General features: G+C 40.5%; 1 protein-coding gene across 2 annotated transcripts in view; it reads left to right on the top strand.

The window, feature by feature from the left end:
* Window positions 1-25,042, top strand: part of csnk1g2b (casein kinase 1, gamma 2b) — a gene marked incomplete at its 3' end in the record, with an annotated part of 36,235 nt that extends 11,193 nt beyond the window's left edge. For both annotated transcript variants that reach the window (XM_034208825.1, XM_034208904.1), the window contains 3 exon segments: window positions 13,810-13,879; window positions 24,367-24,515; window positions 24,808-25,042. In XM_034208825.1, the coding sequence (XP_034064716.1) occupies window positions 13,810-13,879; window positions 24,367-24,515; window positions 24,808-25,042 (454 nt within the window).
* Between the last annotated feature and the right edge of the window lie 1,285 nt (window positions 25,043-26,327).

Genomic DNA, 26,327 nt, shown 5'->3' with positions numbered 1-26,327 from the left:
TAGACTTCACTCGCGTTTATGTCCATATCGATCAGATCCAGCTAGTTCTAGCTAATGATATGACTACCTGCTTATTAAAAGACACCTAAACAATAAGTGTCGCTATGCAACTGGGTGAGGCCACAAAGTATAGCGCAGCATTATGCATTTGTTTACATGCCCACCGGAACCCCGAGGCATTACCAACAGATCAACGCACAATCAACCCATACAGGACATCTCTTTCTCCACATTAAGTGTTAGACATTAGAATTAGGGATGCACGATATTGGGTTTTTGAAACCGATACCGATAACTTCCTGCTTCTCAAGACCGATACCGATAACCGATAATAATATATATATATATTAAATGTACCTGTAGTTTTTGCACACCTGGTGGTAAAAAAAAGACTAGTAGTGAGGAAATGACATGAGCATTACTACTATGAACAAAACAAAGCCAAGAACAGTTTTGACTCTTCAAAGTGACTATATTTATTACAGTATTACAGTATTTATTACAGCCTCGTCGATCGGTAAAAGCCCCGGTGCCTTTGCAGCTGGCTTTGGATTCGCCGCTAGTTTAGCAGCGCAGGCGTCTTCGTACGCTTTTAACACACCATCGTAGCAATGGCGATGTTTCAGGTGACTAATCAGGTTGGAAGTATTATAGCTCGTTGCCTTTTTCCCTCCTCGTGGAACTTCTGCATTGCATTTGTTAATACAAATAGCAAGCGAACTATCTAACTCTGAAACAGTCCCATACTACCGACGACATATTTGTTTACTGTCCTGGCTTCACGGCCGCACACCATTTACGTCACAGCCAGGCATGAGTTAGGGAGCGCTGGATTTGTGAAAAACTCCCCTCTTCCTAAACCACTAATACCACAGTACTGGCAAAACGGGAGGAGCCGAGTGAAAAACAAGCGCCCCTCATCCCAATCCACCCACACCGCAGTATTTTTTCTTTTTTTTACCCAAAAAATATATTGTATATTATCGGGGCTATTAATACTTTTATCGGGATGACGTCATAATTCCTAATATCGGACCGATAATTATTGTGCACCACTAATTAGAATTGACTATTCTTGTCTGTCACATACTCTTCTTGTCTGTCACATAAGTGGCGCAACTGAAGCGTTATTGCGCTAAAGGGAAATTATTTTGGCCGGACATTTTGACCGAAGAGATTTAGATTTGCTGGCTAACGGGAACTCTGACGTCGCCATTTTGTGTGCTTCGGGGATGCGCTCGGCTCCTCTCGACTGCTGCTCGGGTCTGCATTCGTTCGACCAACTTACAGTAGATAACATTACAAACATTTTTAACAGGAGCCATAATAGTGTAAATATGTTGTATGTAAATGTTTGTTTTGGCAGTTATAACTGAATGTAATGTTTTCTACTTTTTTACATCTGGGAAGGCATTTGCCTTCATCAGATGGAAAGTGTCTTGACCAACAACTTAAGTATTTCTTATAGCTATGCAGGGCATGCAAGCGAGCAAAAGCAAACAAGAACAAACAAACAATTGAAATGAAGAATAAAATTGAAATTGTACAATATAATATTGTGGTGGTTCATCTTATAATTCAGTCTAATGCACCAGACAGCATCTAGTACTGCAAAAATCTAAATGTTCTAGGGGGAGGCCCCCCCAAACCCTTCGTGCATCATTTTGTCCGTGCGCAGGGCCATCTCCCAAAATCCTTAATGTCATGCACTGTTTAAAGTAGTTTAATCTCTTTTGTTGCAGCGTAATAAATTGTAGTTTCCCGCCCCTGCATGACAGCACATAGTGATTATTCAATGTTGAGCTGGGGCCTTTATGTGCTGAGTGTACTAACTTGCAAAGTCGGGTATGTGGGAGTGCCTCCCTGCACCTGGGACAAAGGTGAATGCCAGTGTCACCCTGCTCCACCACATGATAGCAGAGACAGAGATGTATGGCAGGCCCGTGTGCACAAGATTCTCTGTCAGTGGATCTGGAACTGCTGTGAATGCGGCTGCAAAAAGCAAAAGAGAAACTGCTGAGTGCTGAAAGGTCGTCTTTGTTAGTGGGCCTTGTCGACACACAGTGGTTCAGTCTTTGGTTCAGCTGGATGCTTTCTCACACTGACAAACGCTTGTGTGATGGAGGCAGGACCATATAGCCACTGCTGTAAGTACACTGCAGGCTTTACTCCCAGGGGAGATCCCAGTGCCTTAAAGAAACGGCAGCATGTAATGCCAGCTTTCTGTAGAAACTAGCACCCATCAGGCTCGTTTAAAGGGTAAAGGGTAGGGGTGTAACGGTATCCGTATTCGTCCCGTACCGTCACGGTTCAGACGTCACGGTTTGGCACACGCAGTCACACGACGAATACGCCTTTTTTTTTACGAGTGGGGAAAAAAGTCTGTCATTCAGGGCAGTATCCACTACACTATATATAATCCAGGGGGCGGTATTGCGCCTAAAAGCTGTTTGCCAGCCGCCCTTAAACAACAAATGAAGAACAAGAAGAAACACAACAACAAAACGAACAAAATACAAGAAGAAGAAAAGTTAGTATGGCGATTTCAGATAACACAGGAGCTAGAACCCACCTGCTTCTTTTAAATCAGCTGTGTGGGAACATTTCGGGTTCTCTGTGGACTACAATAACGATTAAGTGTGCGAGTGGTGGATCGGACGAGGACGGTGTGTCGGCGTTGTTCTACAGTGGTGCGGTATGCTAATGGTAACACACGCCAAACATGCTAAATCATATCAGAAGGCATCACCCAGATTTGCCAATCACCGGAGCCCGGCAAAAGACAACAGCAGTTCAACAGCTTTTCCCCGCTGTTTTTAAGAAGCCAATAAACATGAGAGCCGAGAGACCAAAATAAATAACGGAAGCTTTTGGCATATGTTTTTCAACGACTTTGCGCTCTTGAAACACTTTCTTATTATTTATGATGTCATATTTTCAAGACATTCTTTTTAGTTTTACAGCTTGATGAAACCTTTTTGTTTGACATCAGCCATTATAGATAATATGGCCATCTGAGTGTACTGTGTATGGTTTGTTTTTAACTGTTTAATACAGTTCATTATTCAAAATGTTAGTTACTTATTTTCAAACTGAAACTTGCACTACTGTTCAAACATAAATAACAACAAACCTGGAATTATGCATTTGAGACTTTTTTTTTGCTTTTTCTTGTTGTACCGAACCGTACCGAACCGTGACCTCCAAACCGAGGTACGAACCGAACCGTGACTTATGTGAACCGTTACACCCCTAGTAAAGGGACACCATTGATACACTCTCCTGGCATGGTGACATAACTGTCCACTAAGAAAGTAACCATCCTTTATTTTTTCCCTAAAATGTATTTCACACACTGGGTCATATTTTTGTATTTGACTTATGGTGTTTTTCTCTCTGCCATTATCCTGACTTGAGGAGACTTTCTTTATCAAGGTCATCAGGCCCGTCTGACCCATCATTGTTTCAGCCCTGGGTGCAGGACACATGCACTGCCCCCACACCTATCTACTCCATTCTTTGGGCCAATCAGTTTTCGCTGACATTTCCCCCAGTCTACTTTGCAAAGCAGCTCGTACTTTATTAAAGTCACGTTTCATGTATTTGGTCATCCATTGACAGATAGTAGGTGCCTGTGAGGCATGCCGCTTGTAAAGCTGGTATTATCAGTAATAAAACTGTTGGAGGCCTTTTTGTGGTGACAAACACTATCGACAATTACAAGTGGCAGTAATATCTGCCCAACACATGAGCAGTGTATTAGGTGATTGCTATATTGTTGGGACTTATTGTACAGCACAGCGTGCTTCTCATCGCCCAGAGAGAAGGGGCTGATAATGGAGACATGTAGGGAGACAACACAGTAAACACAGAGACTTACTGTGCATTGTGTTCCAGCTGTGTACATTGTACAGTGTTTGACCCTATGTTGGGCCTGCTTGTTCAAAGCACACATGATTTTTAGACCTCATATTGAAATTGCCCTTTGCCTCCGAAAAATATGCTGGTGTGATTGATTCCTAATTTAAGCCTGTGAATTTAATGCCTTAGGCTGAAATGACGTAAAGTGTTGCCTTTGGACTTGATCAGATTAAGCTAATTAAGGTTAATTCCATGAGTTGGCCAAAACACAAAATGAAACAGCTGGCTGTTTTCTGACTGGTAAAGACATTAACTTAGATAAAGAATCACCATTCTGTATTCCAAAAGATACAAGACTGTTTCTTCTGTTTTGAAAAATAAGACTGATAAGGTGCTATCTCAGAAAATTATCTAGCTAAGTGCATCATGTAAGTTGGCAACCTAATTGGATAGCTAGGTTTTTCTCAAGTGTGAATAACAAATAAATAACCAGAATCTCAGTTTCATTCCTTAAAGCTGCACTTAGTAATATTTGTATAGGTGCATCAGGTCAAATGAAAGTTTGTAACATGAGAGGCGTCACCCATATTGATACACCCACAGACAATAATCGCCTGACTCTGCAGTTCCCTTCAGTTCTACAAGTGTTGGGTGTCACTACCCGATCTGTCCCCCTGCCCGATCTGTACTGCAGCTATCATACTGAATAAATATTTACTGTGAATGTATGCAAAAATGTATGGCATATGGCTGTCTAACAGAAGTTAAATTAATTTCTCACTTATTCTGACAATGTACTTAACCCCAAATAAAATAACCCAATAAAAAGAGTTGTTAAATAATAGTGAAGTCATGTTGTAATAACAATAACTCATCTCTCTCGAGTTTTATTTTTGAGCTTTGCCAAAAGCCACTGTGTCAAGTGTCCTACTTGGGTTGCCGTCCGGAGTTGTCCAATATGGCGGACCATCTCGCACATGCGCAGTACAGATCGTGCAGGGGGACAGATCGGGTAGTGACATTGGGTGTACCATCTGAAAATGTACTCTTTCACCAATGTGGTTCAGCTCGGCAACACATTTGGTTGTTTCTAGCTCAAGAGAAAAAGCCATGACAAAAGACCAAAATAGAGCTTTAATGAGACAACATATTGGGTTTCCAATGCTTTGCAGATTCCTAACTACAAATGAATGCCAATATATGTTTGCTAGATGTGTAAGCAACTAACATGTTATCATTTAAAACATGACCTTTTTTTAAATACAATATGTCAACAATTTTGTGTTGTTCAGCTTGTGGTGAGATTCTGCTTCAAAGTAAATGCAAAAAAACGAATGATGCCTTTTTATAAAATGTTATGTATTATTTCTTCCAAATAAGACTTACAAATACTGTATGTATAGTGAAGGGTGGAAAGTCAGTGATGCAGAGGCACAGGAGTATGGTGTTTTTATTCAAGTTAAGGTGCTCTCTGTGCTGGTCAGTCATGATACTTGTTCTGCTGTCTCCTGTCCGCCGCCCACTGAAGCATGATAAGCAACTCTGGTTGCAGTCTAGCTCAGCAGCTTACACCAGCTCGCCATGAGGCAGTTGTCAAATAACTGTGAAGGCACAAAAGCTCTATCAGCATGTTTGGCTGGAATTCAAGTGACATTTTGACGATTTAAGTTCTTCCCTTTCCTGCTCAGGCTCTCCAGAGAGCATGCCAGGCAGACTGTATGAATACATCCTTGGATGTCAACAGCATGTAAAAGCCTACCTTCATTCAACTAGCTAATCCTCTAAAGCAGGAGTGGGGAACCGTTTTCCTCTCAAGGGCCATTTCAATTTTTTCAACATCCTCCGAGGGCCGTACAAATTATGGACCTCTGCTTAAAAATCACAGCCCATTCATTTGGCCTTTCTTTCATGCTGTGCAAAGAAAAAGCAACCTCTTAATCCAGATATCTTGCCATGACTCGCGTATGCATGCACGGTTGTGGCATGACCACCAAACAGAAAGATATGGACACAAGATGTGTGCAAATGTAGTTTCCTATCCATGTGGACATGATTTAAGTGGGGGGGACCTAACCTCCTCTAGGGGGTCCGGGGGGGCATGCTCCGGGAAGTTGAAAGCATCAATCTGGTGTACTTTGAGAGCAAAATTAATAGATCTATGGATACATCTCTCAACATCCATATGAAACAGAACTGTAAGCAGATTTTCTTTTTCTTTATGGATATTTTACAAATCACTCTCCTTTCAAACTGTATTCTTGTTTATTAATAACAACTATTTGTTTACTGTCATTTAGTATTTTATACCTGTTTACTTTATTCTCTTGTTTTTTGATAACTATAATGATTATGAAGATGTGCCTTTACCTCACTGGTTGTAGAAAAAGCTTCTTATATTCGTTAGCATAGCTAGCTAACCAGATGCTAATAACAACAAAGTTATTGACTGTATGATCAGGATGACAGATGAACAGATCGCCACCGGGCTTTCAACTAAAGACACAGCCACGCAAAAACTGCGGCATGTGTACGGCTCCTTATGGTTACTGCAATTTGTGAAGTGCCGGAGCCGCGTTCTGGTGCTCTCCGGCAGAACTACACCCCTGTCAGACGAGACATATACCACGTGATGACACGTTAGGCTCTTGTTGTGTTCAAGGACCATGACCGTTGCCAGGAAAAACAGGCACTCGCTTGTTTAATTATTTTGCGGTCTAGATTTATTTATTTTTAAATTACCTCGAGGGCCATAGCAAATGGTCTCGCGGGCCGTATACGGCCCGGGGGCCGGAGGTTCCCCACCCCTGCTCTAAAGAACCAGTAGCTTGCAGCAACACAGTAAATTCACACAGACGCATTGTTGCTTTTAAGTTTGATTTAGTATCAGTCATAAAACCTTTACAGGAGTGTCTAATCAAATCAAGTTTTATTTATATAGCACATTTATAAACGATTTTTGGTCGAGCCAAAGTGCTGTACAATAAAAATAGCCTACAGTAGAGACACTTTACAGCAAATATAACGACACAGATTGTTCAGAATATCAGTATGAGAAATACGACACCCTCTATCCTTAGACCCTCACATAAACATTGCTGACTTCTGAGTAGCAACAAGTTAGTGTTTTATGTAGAAAAACAAAAGTGAAAGTGCGTCTGTACAAAAACATAGGTTTGAATATGGTGTAGGGTGTGTGCCAGCAGTGAGTGCTGTGTAATTGTACCGTGTGTGAGTGTACATCCTCGTTGATGGCATAGCACATCTCATTTTCCATTTAAGAGTTTTTTTAAGATACGCTCAAACTGTATTCTTGTGTTTACTAAATGATATGTTCAAGGCTATAGCAATAGTTAACCAAGTTTCTCACAATTTCTTCATTGTGATTATGGTATGACCGAGTTAACACTGCACTTTCCTGTCTTAGCTTTCTTTAAAGCATCATAATTAAAGTAGGAATCCAAAATAACCCAACCAGAATCAGATGATGGTAATTTGAAAAGAGCAGAAGCCAAATTGACCACATGTCTATTTTTAAAAGTTTGCTTAGCAAGACAAAAAGGCAAAGTTTGGGATGTGTTTAACAGGTTATGCAGTGCACACAAAGAGAGATTGGAAGCTGACGGTTTCTACTGTTGTGTTTCCTAGTTTAGCATATGAAAAATAACTCCTTATCCTACTATTTAGTGACTGCACTGTGTTATCACTTCTAAATATGTCAGTATCCATAGGAAACTGACATATTGGTATAGGCTCAAAGTTAAACAAATAAGGAAGTACACAATACAATGCATTGTATTTATGCCACGCCTCACTCCTCTATTAAATGACAAAGGAGACTTGCCTCTTGGGTTCACTTGAGTGGAACTCCCTGGTCACATTATAGGCTTTGTTTGCCTTCCTCTGAACATGTGCTGTAAAAGAACCAGCATTACCCAACATAACAAATGTGGGTTATTGAAAGCTGTTTGAAAAATGGACAGATGCTTTACAGCTTCCTGAGTCAAAAACTATTTCCATTATATAAATTAATATAATCTGTACACTTACTGTTTTTTTTAGGGCTGTCAGTCGATTAAAATAGTTAATCGCAAATTAATCGCACATTTTTGATCTGTACCTTAGAGGAATGTTTTTCAAGTTTTTAATACTCTTATCAACATATGAGTGGACAAATATGCTTTATGCTAATGTTTATCATTTGAACAATGACAAATATTCTCATGAATATTAAACACAACAACCTCTGAACATTACAAATATTCGCCTCAATTCAACCTGGTGTGTGTGTGTGTGTGTGTGTGTGTGTGTGTGTGTGTGTGTGTGTGTGTGTGTGTGTGTGTGTGTGTGTGTGGGTGTGGGTGTGTGTGTGTGTGTGGTGTGTGTGTGTGTGTGTGTGTGTGTGTGTGTGTGTGTGTGTTGTGTGTGTGTGTGTGTGTGTGTGTGTGTGTGTGTGTGTGTGTGTGTGTGTGTGTGTGTGTGTGTGGTGTGTGTGTGTGTGTGTGTGTGTGTGTGTGTGTGTGTGTGTGTGTGTGTGTGTGTGTGTGTGTGTGTGTGTGTGTGTGTGTGTGTGTGTGTGTGTGTGTGTGTGTGTGTGTGTGTGGTGTGTGTGTGTGTGTGTGTGTGTGTGTGTGTTGTGTGTGTGTGTGTGTGTGTGTGTGTGTGTGTGTGTGTGTGTGTGTGTGTGTGTGTGTGTGTGTGTGTTGTGTGTGTGTGTGTGTGTGTGTTGTGTGTGTGTGTGGGTGTGTGTGTGTGTTGTGTGTGTGTGTGTTGGTGTGTGTGTGTGTGTGTGTGTGTGTGTGAAGGCATATGCTCGAACGGGAGCTGCCTGGACGCTGCAATCATATTGCGCACTATCCGTGCTGACTTTTCGTACACTGTCTGGCTTCCTGCATAAAGTCAAGTGCTCGGCGCAGTTGTGGCGAAATGTCGCTCCTCTGTTTTCATTTAAAACAGCTCCATATCCGTTAGCGCAGTTAGCTAGCACCAGATGCTAACAACAACAATGCACGTAAGGTCTCTCTCTCGCTCGCTCGGGCCACACATACACACACCCTCCCGGTCCTCCCAACAGCCTGCCGGTGAGCGTGGAAGTGTGGTCTGCCACAAGCGGGCGGCAGGAGCGGGGCTGTCAGCATCAGCTTTTAGATGGTATTTTAAACTCGATGCGCTCTGAAACTACGGGGCGGCCGAGGAAAAAAAATACACATGCGTTAAAATAATTAGTGGCGTTAATTTTTTTTTGCGTTAACTTGACAGCCCTAGTTTTTTTACATTCACACCAATTTTGAGAAGTACATGGCAACTCTCTGCAAATTGCCCAAGGCCTGATGATACTGAGGTATCTGGAAGCCGTTTTTAGTGTTGGCCATAAGATAGGTTTATACATGGTTAGCTGTACCACACCTCTCCTACAACAAACGTGGTTTCAATGCGTGAGACCACGTCACATCTAGTGAGCCTAGGTCAAAGGTCACGGTTACCCCACTCTAGTCAACTTCTCTCTAACATACAATTGATGTCTAATTCTGTCTGATATCAAGCAGTGCCAGATTATGGTTTTTGAGGGGCAGTTTATGGCTCCACCTGGGTGTGTTAAATCTGAGCTGAAAGGAGGAGAAGTGCTGGATACCGGCCAGCTGTTGCTTTCTGACACCACCTGCTCCTTAACACCACCTCCCAAACATAGACACATCCAATCATAAAGAGATACAAACACACACACACACACACCTCAATCTTCTCCATTTGTTTTAGCCTCACAGTTAGCAGAATCATTGATACTTCTATGGAGGCTGCTGAGTAGAGATCCACTATGTTGACATTTGAGTTGTGCTGTCTAAGATGAGGGGAGTCATATGCCAGTTGCATATTGTGAAATGGTTTACTGGGTGTCAGGCAAAGGTCAGGGTCTATTCTGGGCCTTATGCATAATGCTGGGTCTGTTCCCTTGAACATGGCACACACATAGACATATGCATGGACACGTTGAATGTCACACTGGCTTTACAGTTGATAAACAACACAGATGGTTTTTTTGTATGCGTTACATTACATAATCGCAGCTGTCTGCTTAACTCCAAGCGTATACAATGTTTTAAATGCAGGATTTTGTTTGTCTAGTAAAAAGGAAGTCTCGCTGTATTTCACCACAACTTGTCTCTATAGTACATCCTTGCAACTGAATTATGAAATAAATCATTTTAGAATGTTGGCATATTGGTGAAGTCCCATCAGTAGACAGTTAAATGTAAGGTAACTACTTGTGTTTTCAATATGTAGCATGGTGATTTTTTTCTTGACTACAGGTTATTCGTTTGGTTCTAAAATGTCAGAACAAGGTTAAAAACTAAAATGATTCCGTTTACTATGTACACTACGAAAGAAGATAAAGGAAAGAAAACAAACTAATCCCATTTGCGAAGCTGTAACCAGTGTATTTATAAAATGTTCGCTTTAAAATTGTTAATATTATTAATCTTTTATGAAACTGTGATTATCTTTCTTTCTTTTTTATCATTATTTTGGAGTGATCATTATAACTGCCCTTTTTGTTTTATCTGTGATAAGCTGTGGTTAAAGACCCCAACAAACAAGAGTGAAGACTGCAGCAAAATACACTTATTTTTTGGGTCACAAGATGAATAATTAGGACCACAGAAATCAACAGAATTAAGTGCTTGGATTTTTTTCCACAGCATTGTTTTGCGTCCACAATATCACATTTTGTTGACATTTCGACATTTGTATACATTTTAAGTTTTGACTGAAAGCTGAATCTTTACAAAAACAATTTTTTTTTTAGCTGCGGTCCACTCTTGCTTTTATCATTCATAGTTTTCCCGTTCCTCCCTTCATTTGGTGGTCATTACTCCATCCTGTTACTGAGGTCAAATGTGATCTTTCTCAGCTGTGTTGGAGCAGAGATCAGATTTAGCCCAGATGACATCATATGCAGAGTTAGTTAATCCCAGTAAGAGGACTCTGTGGGGCTGATGGCTCGCTCCATCCACACAACTGTACTGAGGCTACCACAGGTTAAAACACAGAAACCACCACCTAATCCGTCATGACGTAATCATATATTGGTACAAGCTTCAGTGTTTCACTCTAAGAGAGATCCTTGAAATGGCATGTAACATTTCATCTCACACCCGTCCACAGGCTGCTGTAATTACAGGATTTGATCCCACTAAGGCAGTGTTGGCTCGTAGCACTGATATCGACAAATCTCTAAGCTTTTTAGCTGTGAGCAGCAGATAGTGTAGGTCAGTATATGTGCTCATGTCCAACTTCCCTGCAATCCTCGTTGAGATTTCACAAGGAAGCCAGCCAATGAGGGCTGTAGAAATGGTGGTATTTGATTGGTTGTTGTGCTCCTACATTTGAACATGTGAGGCGGTCTGTTTGCATGCACAGACAAGTATAGGATTCAAAATGCCAGGAACTGCAATTCCGGTAGCATGTAGGCTTACTTTTCTATATGTATGCTGATGAAGTAAGTGGCAGTAAAGCATATAATCAATCAGACCAAAACTATTTACATAAAGGCAAAACCGATGAGATCATGTAGCAATCATATTTCTCCAAATACATTACAACATAATTGTAGTATGTAACAGCTGAGGTGGGTTAGCAGAAGGGAAGGGCACTTCTAGTTTGCAGGTCAGCTGCCCTCGACACAGGACAGCACACTTGGCAGAAAGCTGCTCTCTGCATGACACCATGACATCTTTGTAAAAATAATTCACACTTACATGTTTATCTTAATCTTTATAGAAATACAATGCAGTCAAATGTATCTTCAACTTGGGTTATTGTTTGTTTTGTCTTAAAATAGGCCAGATTATTCAAATATCACGGTTATTGTCAGGACCGTTAAAAAGCAACTCCTAGCGCCCAAAAACATTACCATGGGTGCAGCCCTGCTGGGTCCGAGGAACATGTCAGCACACAGATAACAGATTATTTGTTAAGGGCAATGCTCTGTGAACATTTCTCGTCATATGCAAGATGTTGCATAAGATATTTGCAGCTTGGTCATTTACACAACCGTAGCTTAGTCCATCTGCTAGAAATGCAGTTGACTATTAAGTACGTAAAGCTGCCATAAGCCTCAGTTTCCTATTGTAAGCTGTTTTTAAAGGGTCCTGTGGTTTTATGCCATCTGTTTACTCATTATTTATATATTTTATGATTTCTTTCCTCGTTGGCATAGCCTGACTTGTGAGAGACTTGCTTGCTGTTCATGTTGATGTGGGAGGTGGATGCAGCAGTTCCCCGCTCCGCCTCCCAAACTGGTCACGTGTCTTCCTCCTACAGCCTCTCCTCCTCTGTATTACCATCCTGTTTCCACTCCTAATGACTTTCCCCCAGCATGCACACTGGCTGCTTACTTCTCATGTTGGAGCAGCAGGATTAACCATAGGTGTAGCAATGCAAAGTGTTCCATGTTGACATCAATCGTCTCTATTACATCTTTGAAGTCTTTAGTCAAATTGTTATAAGTTTTGCATCTCTTCAACATACATCATTTTCTTCCTGCAGTGTTTGCCAGATGTTTGTTGCCATTTATAACATCCAACCTTATATCCGATTGTTTTATGGTATTCTCCTTTTTATCATTAATTCTTTCACTTCCATCAAAGAGTTTCAAAGTTAATTCTTACCTTAGGTAATATGTGCAAATGTTATATCATTGTCTAGCATATTGGACTGAGTATCTCCAACACAAAAGCATAGAAAAGGAAGTATTTGAATGTGTTGAACAAGACCCATACTTTGTGTTTGCACTCCTACGCGGTAGCAGGGCAGCAGAAGAGAAAATGCTCCTGATTTAATAAAGGCTTAATGGAGTGACTGTGGGAGCTTAACAGCTTTTATTTCATACCATTCAAAATAGAAGTGCCTCGGAATTAGATGCTCTAGTCTAGGGAAACACTTTTTAAGATTAAATCTTACATTAAGCACCTCTTGAGAAGTTGCTTGGCTCAATGTTTTGGGCTACAGTCATCTCCATCCTTTAGCCTTCATTACTAACTGTATTTACTTGGTATATTTTAATTCAAACCGTCGAAACATTCACATTTGACTGACTTAGAGGTAAATGTTATGTATGGATGCTTCATGCACTTTGGCATATCAGACTTTATTCCACTCATTTGACCAACAGGATAATGTAGGCTATGTCTTTGGACCCATGTACAGCCAGCTGGTTGACAGTGTGTGAAAAGGGGAACCCCATACTGCTATTGTCGCCATAGGGTTTAACACAGTCTGTGTCACAGCTATTGAAGATTAAAGAAAGGATTTAAGTTGGGTGTTTGTTTTATCCTCTCCACGTTTGTCCATAATGCCCTTGTCATCATAGGAGTGGCCGATAATCAGATTACATTTTAGGTTGTAAAGCTGGAGCTAGCGATATAATAAACAATATGTCCAAGTGGGTTCATTATCGCCATGTCATCACAAAAGCCTGCTGTTCACCAGCTGGAACTGCTCTTTATCCTCTCACATCCCATAAGTCGGACCTCAGACCTAATTTCAGTTCTATTACGCATTGAAATTAACATTGTACTGTAGGTATTTAAGTTTATTGCAGGCCGGGTTAATCATGGTGATTTGTATGCAAAGGCTGTCACTCACGGACTACTTTCTTCCCTTGCGGTGAAGCTCTCAACTTGTGTAATGAATCTTTAATTCCTCAGCATTGTGTGAACTGAAAGCTGTTCAAATATGTTTTAAAATTACTTTATTTCAAATTAGCTTTATCCTTATTTTTATATATATATACACGGCACTATTTCTTTCTATTGAAAATGATTCCCCCCTACAATTTGAATTGAGCCCAACGGCCAACATGTCATTGTAGCAGTATACTGTGTTGGACATTAACTCATTTGTAAGTGATGTTAATTTCACACTAACTTTGCTTTCTCTTCTCTCACTCAGGAACCTATAAAGTCCAGGGCGCCACAGCTCCACTTGGAGTATAGATTTTACAAACAGTTGGGAAATTCAGGTAAGAGATATGTTTATTATTATTCTCTGATAGACAGCATCATAACAATGAGTTAAATGTAAATGGGCCTTTCACACACCATTTGGCTGGACAGAGAGAAAGAACTCCATCATCTCCTATTCTGCCTTTTATTTTTAAGAAAAAGTCATAGTTGAATACTTACTTTAGGTTTTTATATTGCATGTACAAATAAGATAGATCTTCTTCTGTTGTCATTCAATTAGCATAGATCATGTTGTAAAAGCTCGGTTCCCTCGGCTCTACAACGTGAGACCACTGTTTTCAGATTTAAATCATCTATTCAGGAAAATAACTTTGCCAGCTTGGTGTGGATGTAAGGCAAAATGCATTTTAAAAACCTCTGGGAAACAGAGACACAAACTCCAACAGCTTCCATCTTACTTTAGGCCAAATTTCACAGTGTGTGTCTCTACATCTGTGGAAGCCAATGGCTGCAAGGAGAGCCTGCTTTCTGGCTTCTAATCCCACCTCTATAGACCCGAGTGTTTCTCTCCCACAGCCCTGCCGAACATGTTAATGTGCTATGATGCATAGCTGCAGTGGCTCCAGGGCAGCAGCTCTTTGATCTGGTCTGGCTGGTCAGTTAGTTACAGAGAGTGAGAGAAGAGGCAGAGTCAGATGTTTGGGAGGAACTGGGACTTCATTTATTTTCTCATCACGTCCTGGCTGGCTGTTTTTGGGAAGTGCACACCTGTCATGTTTGTGTAAGTTTGTGTCTATGCATGTGTTGATTGGGCTGGGCTCTTAAAAGCAGACACAAATTGCAAGCATGTCCCTACTACTTAGTCATACCGACAAGATCAAAATGTCTGTGCAGTCTCTTACTCTGCAACAGAGTAATGCGCCATTAGTTCTTTTTTTGTCCTTTGTAATTAACAAAATGCATGTCCCAATTGACATTTTATTACATGTTTTAGCTTAAATTATAGTAGGCTAACTTAGTCTATTAAAGGGATAACTTCTCCTTCAAATTTTGCTTTAACCTTCCCATCCATTTTATCTAATTATGCAACTGGGAAGTCAGGAGCAATGTTAATAAAAGGCACACATGGTCCGGCATCTTGGGGAAGACTGACTGATAACTTTCAGTGTAGCATGGACAGCAATGTAGAGTTTATAGCCAGACCTAAGGAGCCATAGGAAGCTACTGTCAGATTCTCAGTTTTTCCGCTGGACAGCACTGGAAGCATTATAGAAGACCCTTTTGGAGAGTTTCTGTTTGGGTATATGTGTTGTAGCTGGGCTAGTGGCTCTACTACAGGGGTGGGGAACCTTTTTCCTCTCAAGGGCCATTTCAATTTTTTCAACATCCTCCGAGGGCCGTACAAATTATTGAACTCAACGTCTGCTTAAAAATACTAAAATCACCGCCCATTCATTTGGCCTTTCTTTCATGCTGTGCAAAGAAAAAGCAACCTCTTAATCCAGATATCTTACCATGACTCGCACGTGCACGGTTGTGGCATGGCCACCAAAACAGAAAGATATGGACACTTGATGTGTGCAAATGCATTTAGTATCCTATCCATGTGAACATGATTTAAATGTTGAAGTTCAAAGCATCAATCTGGTGCACTTTGAAAGCAACATTAGGAGATCTGTGGATACATATCTCAACATCCATATGAAACAGAACTGTTTTCTTTCTTTATGGATATTTTACAAATCACTCTCCTTTCAAACTCTATTCTTGTTTATTAATAACAACTTTTTTTTTTTACTGTCATATAGTATTTTATATAGTATTTCTCTTGTTTTTTTATAACTATAATGATCATATAAAGATGTGCCTTTACCTCACTGGTTGTAGAAAAAGCTTCTTATATTCGTTAGCATAGCTAGCTAACCAGATGCTAATAACAACAAAGTTATTGACTGTATGATCAGTATGACAGATGAACAGATCGCCACTGGGCTTTCAACTAAAGACACAGACACGCAAAAACTGCGGCATGTGTACGTCTCCTTATGGATACTGCCATTTTTGGAAGTGCTGGAGCGGCGTTCTGGTGCTCTCCGTCAGAACCATGGTCAGAACTGCACCCCTGTCAGACGAGACATATACCACGTGATGACACGTTAGGCTCGTGTTGTGTTCATGGACCTTGACCTTGGCCAGGAAAAACGGGCACTCCCTTGTTTCATTTTTTTGCGGTCTAGATTTCTTAAATTTTTCTTTTTTTGCGTGTGTTTATAAATTACCTCAAGGGACGTACCAGATGGTCTCGCGGGCCGTATACGGCCCGGGGGCCGGAGGTTCCCCACCCCTGCTCTACTACAAGCGTATCAGTGCATAGCTGTGGCCATGATGTGTATTCAGGCATTAAATACTTTTTTACTTTGAGTAAAACATACGCTTTGTTAGATCATCAGTTTGACTGGTCATGTACTTGATGATCATTGTATAAAAATTAGATTTGAAAAATCAAATATCATATATCCTTGTAAGACTCTTGTTGCAGTGATCCTCCCCAGTATGACAAATGTGTGTCGCGGTCTAATTTTGTGACACATGCCAGCTTCCTGGCTCCTTATGCCAGAGCAAAAGCCCTCCTCTGTTGATAAGGAGGTGGGGCATTGGGGCAGTCCTTGACTATTTTTAGATGGCCCTCTAAAAGCAGTCAGGCCATTATGGTGTGTCTACTTGGATAGCTTCCCACAGTATCCTCTGGCTCCCTGATTGACTGTGTGCTGCCTGCAGATTGCAGGGGAATTATCTAACATGCATTGCTTACAGGGTGTGGTTCCTTTTTTATGGCTGTCATTTTGATCTCTGAGCAAATGTTACCCAATGCATGCCTCCACATAAACTCAAAAGTATACGATATGATATACTTTATTGTCCCCGTAAGGACATTGTTCTGGACTCTGTCCTGCAGTTCCGCATACATGTACATATACAAACATAGTGGACATTAAGAGACATACATATCATCAGTCATACACCGTTTGAACAAACACAATACACAGACGCACATACTGACAACGGCGACCTATTGCACAACCCTCATGGCCAACATTTAAAAAGTACATTTCATTACATTTGACTACATTTCATTTCATGTGAATGTTAAGAAGCTTAATCAACATAGGTAGGAATGAGTGCTTATAGCGGTTCAGCCTGCTCTTGGGAACCTTGAACCTTCTACCAGAAGGTAGGAGCTGGAATTCTGGGTGGAGTATGTGGGTGGGATCAGACACCATTTTTTTTGCTTGTCTGATAATGGACTGCTCGTATATGTTTTGGAGAGATGGGTGTTTTTTAACCCCCATCATTTTCATAGCAGTCTGTACTAGGGATGGGAATTTAAAAGCAAATGTATATTTGAATATTCGACCCCCCAAAAAACGGTTAACCGGTTAACCGAAATGTACATATCCTATAATTTTTTTTATTTTTTTCAATAATTTTTGGAAATAAATACATACATGTTCAAATAAGTGTAGAAACCAAGTCGAATTTGTAAAATGTATTGAACTGGTGATCACAGTTTGACAGCTATAGGCCTACAGCTTTCATGTGCGGAGGCGATTGTGTAGGACTCTTCTTAGAGTGTAAATAATTACCGGACTATGACTGGTAAAATATGTTGAATACCGGCAAAACTAAATCTGTCCTATCAAAATGTCTATCTACTTTGCCGCCACACACGGTTGCCAAGCAGCGCTTATTGTTGTTTAGGCTGGCCACTCATGTGTCGCGAGTGTTGACAGGGGGCGGGGGAGCACGCTCATGAACTGTTAGCGCCGGAACCTCGCAACGGCTGCGGAGCGCATTTGCACCACATTTGGGCCTAAGATGAGGTTGGAGTCTGCGTGATCTGCGTGTAGGGAGGGGCAGCAGCCATATCATTGGCTAGAACCAGAGCCTGGCTAGAACTAGCTAGATCTGATGGATTTGGACATAAACGCGAGTGAAGTATAACCGGACGCGAGAGAGAGAGATCAGCACCTGCAGCTCTGCCCGCTGTGAGGGACCGGTGAGCGGAGCAAAACACACCTTTAGACGTCAACTAACACATTTAGCTATGGCACTGTCGTATATATATATACATTGAAATATTCAATTTGATAATATGTAATCAACTTAGGCATCCCTCCCAAAAAAAAAAAATTATAAAAATATTCATAACTCATATTCGAAAACATGAATAATTATTCGAATACCTGAATAATTTCGAATATTCGATTAATCGTTCCCATAGCTAGTCTGTACCAGGCGAGTGATCTGTGACTTTGACTGCACTGTCAAGTTACCATACCAGGCAGGTAACTGTCATCTCCTCTACTATTTTACGTGATAATATGGAGGATTCCTGTCGTACAGTCTTGTCTCTATCTGGCTTTGGTTGTTTTCCTCTGGTGCATTAAACACATCCTCACCATCTTCTAATAAAACCACAGCTGACCTTCAGCCTTACTCGTGTGTTGACGCAAGACTTGGGTTGTGCAACATTACACATTACCACACATTCCTAGCCCTTACACACAACAAGTCACAGGCACAGGTGAATAATGGAACAAGCAGACATGACGCTGTTTCCAAATGCATGCTGAACATAATTACACTATTAGTGACTTGACTAAATGATTCTAGTTCCTGCTGCACATCTTTTTACGGATGTGAACTACAATTCAACATTAAGTACAAGATTTACAAAACACACTCTAAATTTCACTCCAATTAGCAGGCACATTTGACATGGTGAAACCCAGATATAAAGTGATGTAGATTGGGTTCGCACCCTGCGTATGTGACACATTAACACCGTAAAGGATGTAGGAAACTCACCATCGATATTATTCCCTGATCCTTTATCAGAAGAATGATCAGATTTAATTGTTTACATGTGTGATTGTACATTTAATAAAATCGATTAAACTTAACTGCTTATTTATTCTCTGCAACGATCCCTAACAGCTCATCCACTCTGTCACTTTCCCTGTTGTTCAATCGCACACTTGTTGCATTCACACATTATACTTCTATCTCTTATATCAACAACATAGTATGCAAACTTGTGGTTTGCACTTACACCCAGCCATGGCCATTTTCACACTGTAATACTGCGAGCATCAAAGCGTACACATGATGTATTGTTTTAAAATGACTTTTTTTCATTCACTCTAAATCGATTTGCTTGATTGATATCTAACAACATTAAATCTAAAGATTCTGAATGACGTATTCTGGAGCATAGCCTATAAGTATCATGATGTATTTATTTAAATAGAGAAATCCCTATATTATAATATATACACTGTTTCTATTATGCATAATGTTCACGCAGTACTAGTGATTTCATGTTGACCTTTGACAACTGTCATATGGTATTTTAAAATCTTTCAAAAATAGAGACATGATAAGATATATTGCATTTCCAAATCGTTGGTAAGATCCTGCTGCTTTTCTGAAATAATCCAAACAAATTCCGATTGAACAGGTGGTGTGACATGTTGCCAAAGGGTGACTGGCAGACAACAAGTGTTTGGAAATCAAGGACACAATTAATGATGAATGTTATATTTCCTGCCACCATTTCACTGCTCTCGTTATATTTTGAACAGGAGACTAAAACAAATCGTCAAAGGAAAATAATTAAATTGACAATGAATTCTGCTAAATGCTGCCAATGTCCTCCCCTCTGTCTCCTGTTTCGTCTGGCACGTTGGCCAAAAAATACCTTTTTAAAAAAAAAAATAGGACCTACATAACACATCCTCCCTCTCTCAACCTCCCTCTTACAAAGATCTGCATCGGGATATTTGGGGCATATCCTATCCAAACACCTGTTGATATCCAAATGTTCATAATGTTTAGAAGATGGTGTGTTTCTCCTCCTGAACAGAAATGTGAGCTAGAATATTAGTACACATTCGAGCAGGTCTCCAGCTGAGGACTGGCTAGCTCCATGGTGATATGGCAAAAAGGCAGGCTTGTCTGTCTAGCATGGGAGGAGTCAAGGCAACAGATTAAAAGTACTTATGTTGTCAACTTTGCTAAATGGGGACAATGTGACCCTGTTAGTCCTGCACCCAAGAGCCTCAAATATGTCACAGCTATGGACGACTCAGCGCTTAACGCCCAGGAGGAGCTTATCTGCACCACTGTTAATTCTCTCCTGTCCTGAACACAATCCTAGCTGGATCTGCTTCCAAGTTCACAGATATTTGGGAAAATGTCCGTTAAACCCTTCATTTATTTTGTTCCTCTAATTAGTAATACCAGCACTACATAATGGGCTGATTTATGGTAAAGAGAGTTTTTGTATTGTAGCTACTGTTCAGCGGATTAGCTGAAGAGATGGTTTTGAGGGTCTAAGGACAGAGGGTGTCGTATTCAAACATTTTACGAACTGTAACGTAGGGCTGCTTGATTATGGCAAATCATAATCTCCATTATTTGGGTCAATAATTGATATCACGATTATTAAAAACGATTATCCATTTACTTTGAAACATCCATTTATTGAAAAAAAAATGGAACAGTATGTTTTTAACAGTTACCCTGAACTTTAAGTATAATTCAACTGAAAAACCTGTAAAAAAGAATAATTAATTGTTTTATTTCGATTATGTTGTTTTCATAATCGTTGCAATTAAATACAATGAATTGAGCAGCCCTACTGTAACGTCCCCCCGAGACAAATGTAAATGTGTTATATCGGGCTATATAAATAAACTTTGATTGCTTTTATGGTCAAACTGTATCACTTTTTTTGGTGTCTAATTGACTTCATGCAGTCATGGATGCACTATTGCGTGTCTGTTAATGAGTGTCACATAAGAAGGGTTTCCCCTTGAAAATGATTCAGTGATGATAATCATCAGCATGCCTGTTATGAGCCCCACCAAGGCTTTTAAGGGCACGATATGCCTTGTCAGTGACAAAGGGGCCATGCTGAAGATTTTATTTCAAACAAATGATGGATTCTTATGCCATGTCAAAGCTTTACTGATTTAAAAAAACAAAACAGTTTGTGTGGACCGCAGTTGTAGAATTATTTTAGGCTAGATTGATAAGATTATTTTAACAACTCACTAGAAGCTAGGCCATGGAGATAAATGCACCATATAAGCGAATAGCAATTAACAATAAACAATTAATAAAAACGGATACTGACAATTACTATTTTTATTTATGAATATTGTTGCTATGATTTATAAAAAGAGCATGTTGTAAATGTCACATTTCCCAATGGCAAGCTAATGGTGACTAAAACGGGTTCCTTTTTATTGTGGCATTATTATTGTTTCCCAGTATTCCATTTTTCTAATGGTGGCTTGACCACATGTCTATTTGTAGGGCTTAATGATGAGTCATTTCAGCATCGCATTTGAACAGCAATCACAATGGAAAGGATGCAATTTAAACTGCAAATTAGGCCAACTGGAACATTATGCAGCGTTGCAATGGTTTATATAAAGAATGACAACTTGCTCATGAATAATTTCAAAGACAAAAGGTCTAGTCCATCTGATAGGGAACCTTCTTGTGACTGGTTCTGCTCGCAATGAATGAAGAGAGAGCTGTTTTGCCTTTTTAGAGGAAAGTGCCTTACTTTAAATTGAAATAATTGTGTTGTTACAAGCTTTTATTTGGTAAATAGAATTGTTTACAAAAGAGGAATTGCTGTTGTAAATTCCCTTACTAGATATTCAGCCAATTGGCATTTTGTTGGATACTTCTGCTCAGGAGCTATGTTGCATTAACAGGTCCAGGCTCAGTCTGTGCAGTGCTGATCACATTTCAGCCTTGTGAGAACATCTCTAGAGCACTGGGCCTAATGGAAGTCACGTCTTCTTCTCCTCTCAGTGCACTCGACTCATGATCTAAATCTTTAATACGCATCCCCTGTCCTCTCCTTCTCTCTACTCCAGCCCTCTGCTCTGGCCCTTAACTCTGACATTTCATTGTAGGGCAACATTGTCTTCAGCTGCCATGATGCAGCCTCCCCTCTTACTGTGTCCCCTCAGAAGGCCTTCCTGCAGATACAATAGGTTGGATTGTCTCGTGTTTTCGAGACAGCGGGGGTCAGATCACAGCTGACATTGTCTGCAATGAAAGGCAGAACATATCCCATAATGCTGAACACAGTTGGATGTCATTTTGATGTTATGCTAAAGAATTATAGACGGTTATTGATACAGAATTAATTGAATTTTCCTATTATTTATCATTGAGAGAAGCCTCCTGCTGAAAGGGTTCTTTGGCTCATGAAGACATCCCAAGTGTTGTCTGATCAAATAATGTTTGGCAGTCATGCTTTATCCTCCTGATTTTGAAGTGCTTACTCTTCCGTGTTAGAGACAATTTACCGGATTTGATATTGATTTCACTGTTTTGTTATTATGGTTAATTTTGTGACAATCATCACATTTCGCATAATCTGATCTCACATATAGTATTTTGCAGAGCTATTCTAAGTTAATTACATCACAATATATATATATTAAGGTTAGACAGAAATAACCCCCAAAATGTGCTGTGTGGTGCTTACAGCTGCCGTAAACCTCTAGTCTTTGCTCACATCCACCAGCTGAAGATCATATTACACGGTGTGCTTTTCCTCTCGTGATGACTGTGCTTTGAATGCCCTCTAGATTTGGGCCAGGCTTTGATGAATCAGCCATCCCAATGATCTCTTGTCACTGCCTCATCTGTCATGGGCTTCATTACTGGGAACGTCATAGAGACTAAAGATTAGACAGGTGTTGTGTGTGCGTATGTATGTGCGTGCATGGGAGTGTGTGCGTCAGTTTGTGTATGTGCAGTGTGTCTTGTTGAACTGATGTTGAGAGGTACATCAGATACATCTGACTGTAAACTCTCCCCTGGCTAGCAGCTGACATGATCAAAACTGAATATTTACAAATCCTAACTCTCATTTATCTCTGTCAAACTTTTATTAATTTCTCTTACAGACCAGTAGAAATGTGCTTGCCCATTCTTTCGTTCCCCGTCTCCTTTTGTTTCTGGACCTTTATCTCATTGATTCTCTTTATTTTCTTGAGTAACTCTCAGTTCTCACATCAGTGCTCTTGAAGCAGCACTGATGTGGTGTCTTATTGTTAGTGAGCTTTCAGGGAGATGCCAGGTAGTTTTGATCGTGGAAAGATCTCAACTTGCCTATCAGTCAATACTGAGTACCAGTCGGATACCTGTGGGTTAAAACAAAATCCACAGTATGAATCAGGTAGCAAGTGGCAACTGTAGTTTTGATCTGTGTTGGGTTAAATAACTGATAGATGATATGATAACGGGATATCTCGTGCTGATACCCAATTTAGCATTTTAAGCTGTATCGGAAGCATTTCCAATATTCGTATCGGAAGTCTTGATAGGCTACAACTTTTCTAAGTGTATCAGAAGACTGTGAATTTTCAGGCAAAAAGATGCATGAGAAAGTGCCTCTGACATTTCAATACACCAGGGCTGAAAACTCTTAGATAAATGAGTGTTTTCTTTGTGTCTACGTAGCATAACTTATCTATTTCCAGTGAGCTGTTGAATGTTATTCAAGAGTGTTTGTGAAATACCATGCAGGTTCCTTATCTTACAGGCCTCGGCAGATCATTTTATTGTGACAAAGCTGTTTAGTCTGAGTCAGGCAGACGTTAGGAAACAGCAGCATTAGGTCATTGAGACTCTTTGTTTTTTTTATGTTTTAGTACCCTACCTTGCACCCAATTAGTACAAAATTGGAGTTTAAATGTACCCACGCCCCACCATTCCCACTGGCAAAACATTGCAATTAAGAAAGCACATACAGCCATGTTGATCCATCCACATTCTTTGGAAGTCATACACATTACCACAAAATGGGGTGTGGTGGTTTCTAGTAGCAAAGGCTATTTACAGTTGTTCACAGTGAGCTTTTAACTGTCACTGGTGTTTCTTTAGACACCTTTCCTTTTAATCCTACTTTAGAGGTAAAGCAACTATAGGCCATGCCTGTTTCTGACAAACCTGTTGAGGGAAGCCAACTGAAGTGTACTTTGTCATTGCTGCAGTTTTGACTATGAAGAGTCTACTCACACACTTTCTTATCACACCAGGGTGATGATTCATAAAGCGCCTTTCACTCGACTTGCATATTCTCCTCACTAATAATGATATGTATTGTATCAGTACAAGTATTAAACCAGGTCACCATGTTTTGAAAATATTAAGTATTAAATTCCATCCACGGTTTATATGACTCATTGACGACACATTAGTTCTTGGGAAATACAAAAGAAAAAGTCAGACTGCACCGACCACATTTTTATGGCTGCAACACTGTGATGACCTCAGCAGCTTTTTCATGTTGCTCTCTGCACCCTATATCCCAAGATGCCCATGGTTGAGTGGTTATGGTGCTTTCTCAGCATGTGCTGTCCATTCTCAACCTACAGACAAGAGGAGAATATGTTATTGTGACAAAAGTCCTGTATCTTTATGGTGTGTATTTGTGTCTCCACAGAGGGAATCCCTCAGGTGTACTACTTTGGTCCTTGCGGGAAATACAACGCCATGGTGCTGGAGCTGCTCGGGCCCAGTCTAGAGGACCTGTTCGACCTCTGTGACCGAACCTTCTCCCTCAAGACCGTCCTCATGATAGCCATACAGCTGGTAAGGCCCGGGGAGGAGGAGTGCTGCAGGTGTATAATTACATGAGCTAGCTTTTGTTATTTTAAGATCTACTGAAAATAAAGTGCCACTTTGGCTACTTTATATACATAGTCGAGGGAATGCTAGGGTATGCATTGTAGCATTGCTGTTTTGAATGCAAATGTGTATTTGATAGTCATTGAAAATATGTTGTACTATATTTGAATGTAATAGTGTAATAAAGCTCTGTATTCAGTATATGGATAATTGACATTTTTAATGACTAATCTTGACCTGCTTATTGGGTGTCTAGATTACGCGGATGGAGTACGTCCACACCAAGAGTCTGATATACAGAGACGTGAAGCCAGAGAACTTCCTGGTTGGGCGGCCTGGAAGCAAGAGGCAACACACCATCCACATCATCGACTTTGGTCTGGCCAAAGAGTACATAGACCCCGAGACCAAAAAACACATCCCCTACCGGGAGCACAAGAGTCTGACTGGGACGGCGCGCTACATGAGCATCAACACACACTTGGGAAAAGGTAAGAACATATCTGGAGCAGGGCTGTAGTTTGTTTCGCCCTTTAGATTTGCATTGACACGATTTGCTCACATTTGCATTTAGTTTAATGGAGTCCTAACAGTTATGTGTACGGATACATCAACCACATGCACTCAGCATTGTAAAAACAGAGCTCTTTAAAGGTGTGTTGTAATAATAATCCTAGATTTATTGGGCCATATTGCCCAGCCCTACATTTGGGTGACACAAAAATGTGAAAGAGTTATTGTTGTTTGTCTGCTCTGGGCTACTGTAGATACAAGTGCAACGCCTGAAGGGCGTCCAATTTCTATAAATGATGGGCTCATTTTATGATAATCAGTACATTGATCTAAGTTTCAGGAGATTATACATCATAGTGAAAAGTTAGTTAAGGATAATATATATATATATATTCTACTTCTGTGAAAAGATCTTCCTAAATCTTACTCACTCGACGTTAAAGTCTAACCAATCAGCTCAAGAGGTGATTTCCCTGATTAGTTCTTCCCCTCGTCTTGTAAGAGTGCTAATCAGTGAGAGGAAGCCTTCAAACCGGACGCGATGCGAATATTCGCTTCGCTCCTATCGCATCGCTCTAAACGCTCGAGTTTCACCGCGGCAGTCAGCTGTGTTTACTCGTGTCATTCAAACAAGACGCGCTGGCTCGGGGGCTACAACTACAACAAAATGAACATATTTTACCGTGATTTAATTGTAATACACGTTTCTAAATGATGCCGAAGTAACTACATACTGATACCGGTTAGTAAAAACCATGAATTAATGCTTTGACAAGTCTGCAGACAAGACGGCAGGCGAAAAGCTTTTAAAATGCTTGTTTTCTGAATGAAGATCGAGTCGACCAGGCTAAACTAACGTTGTATATGCTCCATCCACACTCATAACAACGGTCTATACAGACATAAATAAACCAGCGACTGTATTCGCCATGACATAGACAGTCTGTGGTTTGTACTTGTTTAACCTTTGTCTAGTTTCTGAACAGATATGAGGAGCTGTGAGCTCTGTGTGCTAACAGCTAACGGCTGATGTTTTCTGGTTGAGATCCTCACCGCTGATTGGCTACCGCGAGATCGAGTCACGCGAATATAATGCTCGAGTTGAAAAAATTGAACTTGAGCGTTTGTCGCGGCCCCCTTCAATCGCGGGGCGGAATTTGCGTCCAACCGCTTCATGCTTGCCGTCGGAGCTAATTCGCGTCTGTCCGCGTCTCTGCATTGACTTTACATGTAATCGCGCCGCCCCCAAACATCGCATCGCGT

The sequence above is a fragment of the Gymnodraco acuticeps genome, unplaced genomic scaffold (assembly GCF_902827175.1).
Source record: "Gymnodraco acuticeps unplaced genomic scaffold, fGymAcu1.1, whole genome shotgun sequence".
In the NCBI taxonomy this organism is placed as follows: Eukaryota; Metazoa; Chordata; class Actinopteri; order Perciformes; family Bathydraconidae; genus Gymnodraco; species Gymnodraco acuticeps.
The sequence above is the reverse complement of the archived record's forward strand: the minus strand, read 5'-3'. Positions and strand labels throughout refer to the sequence as shown.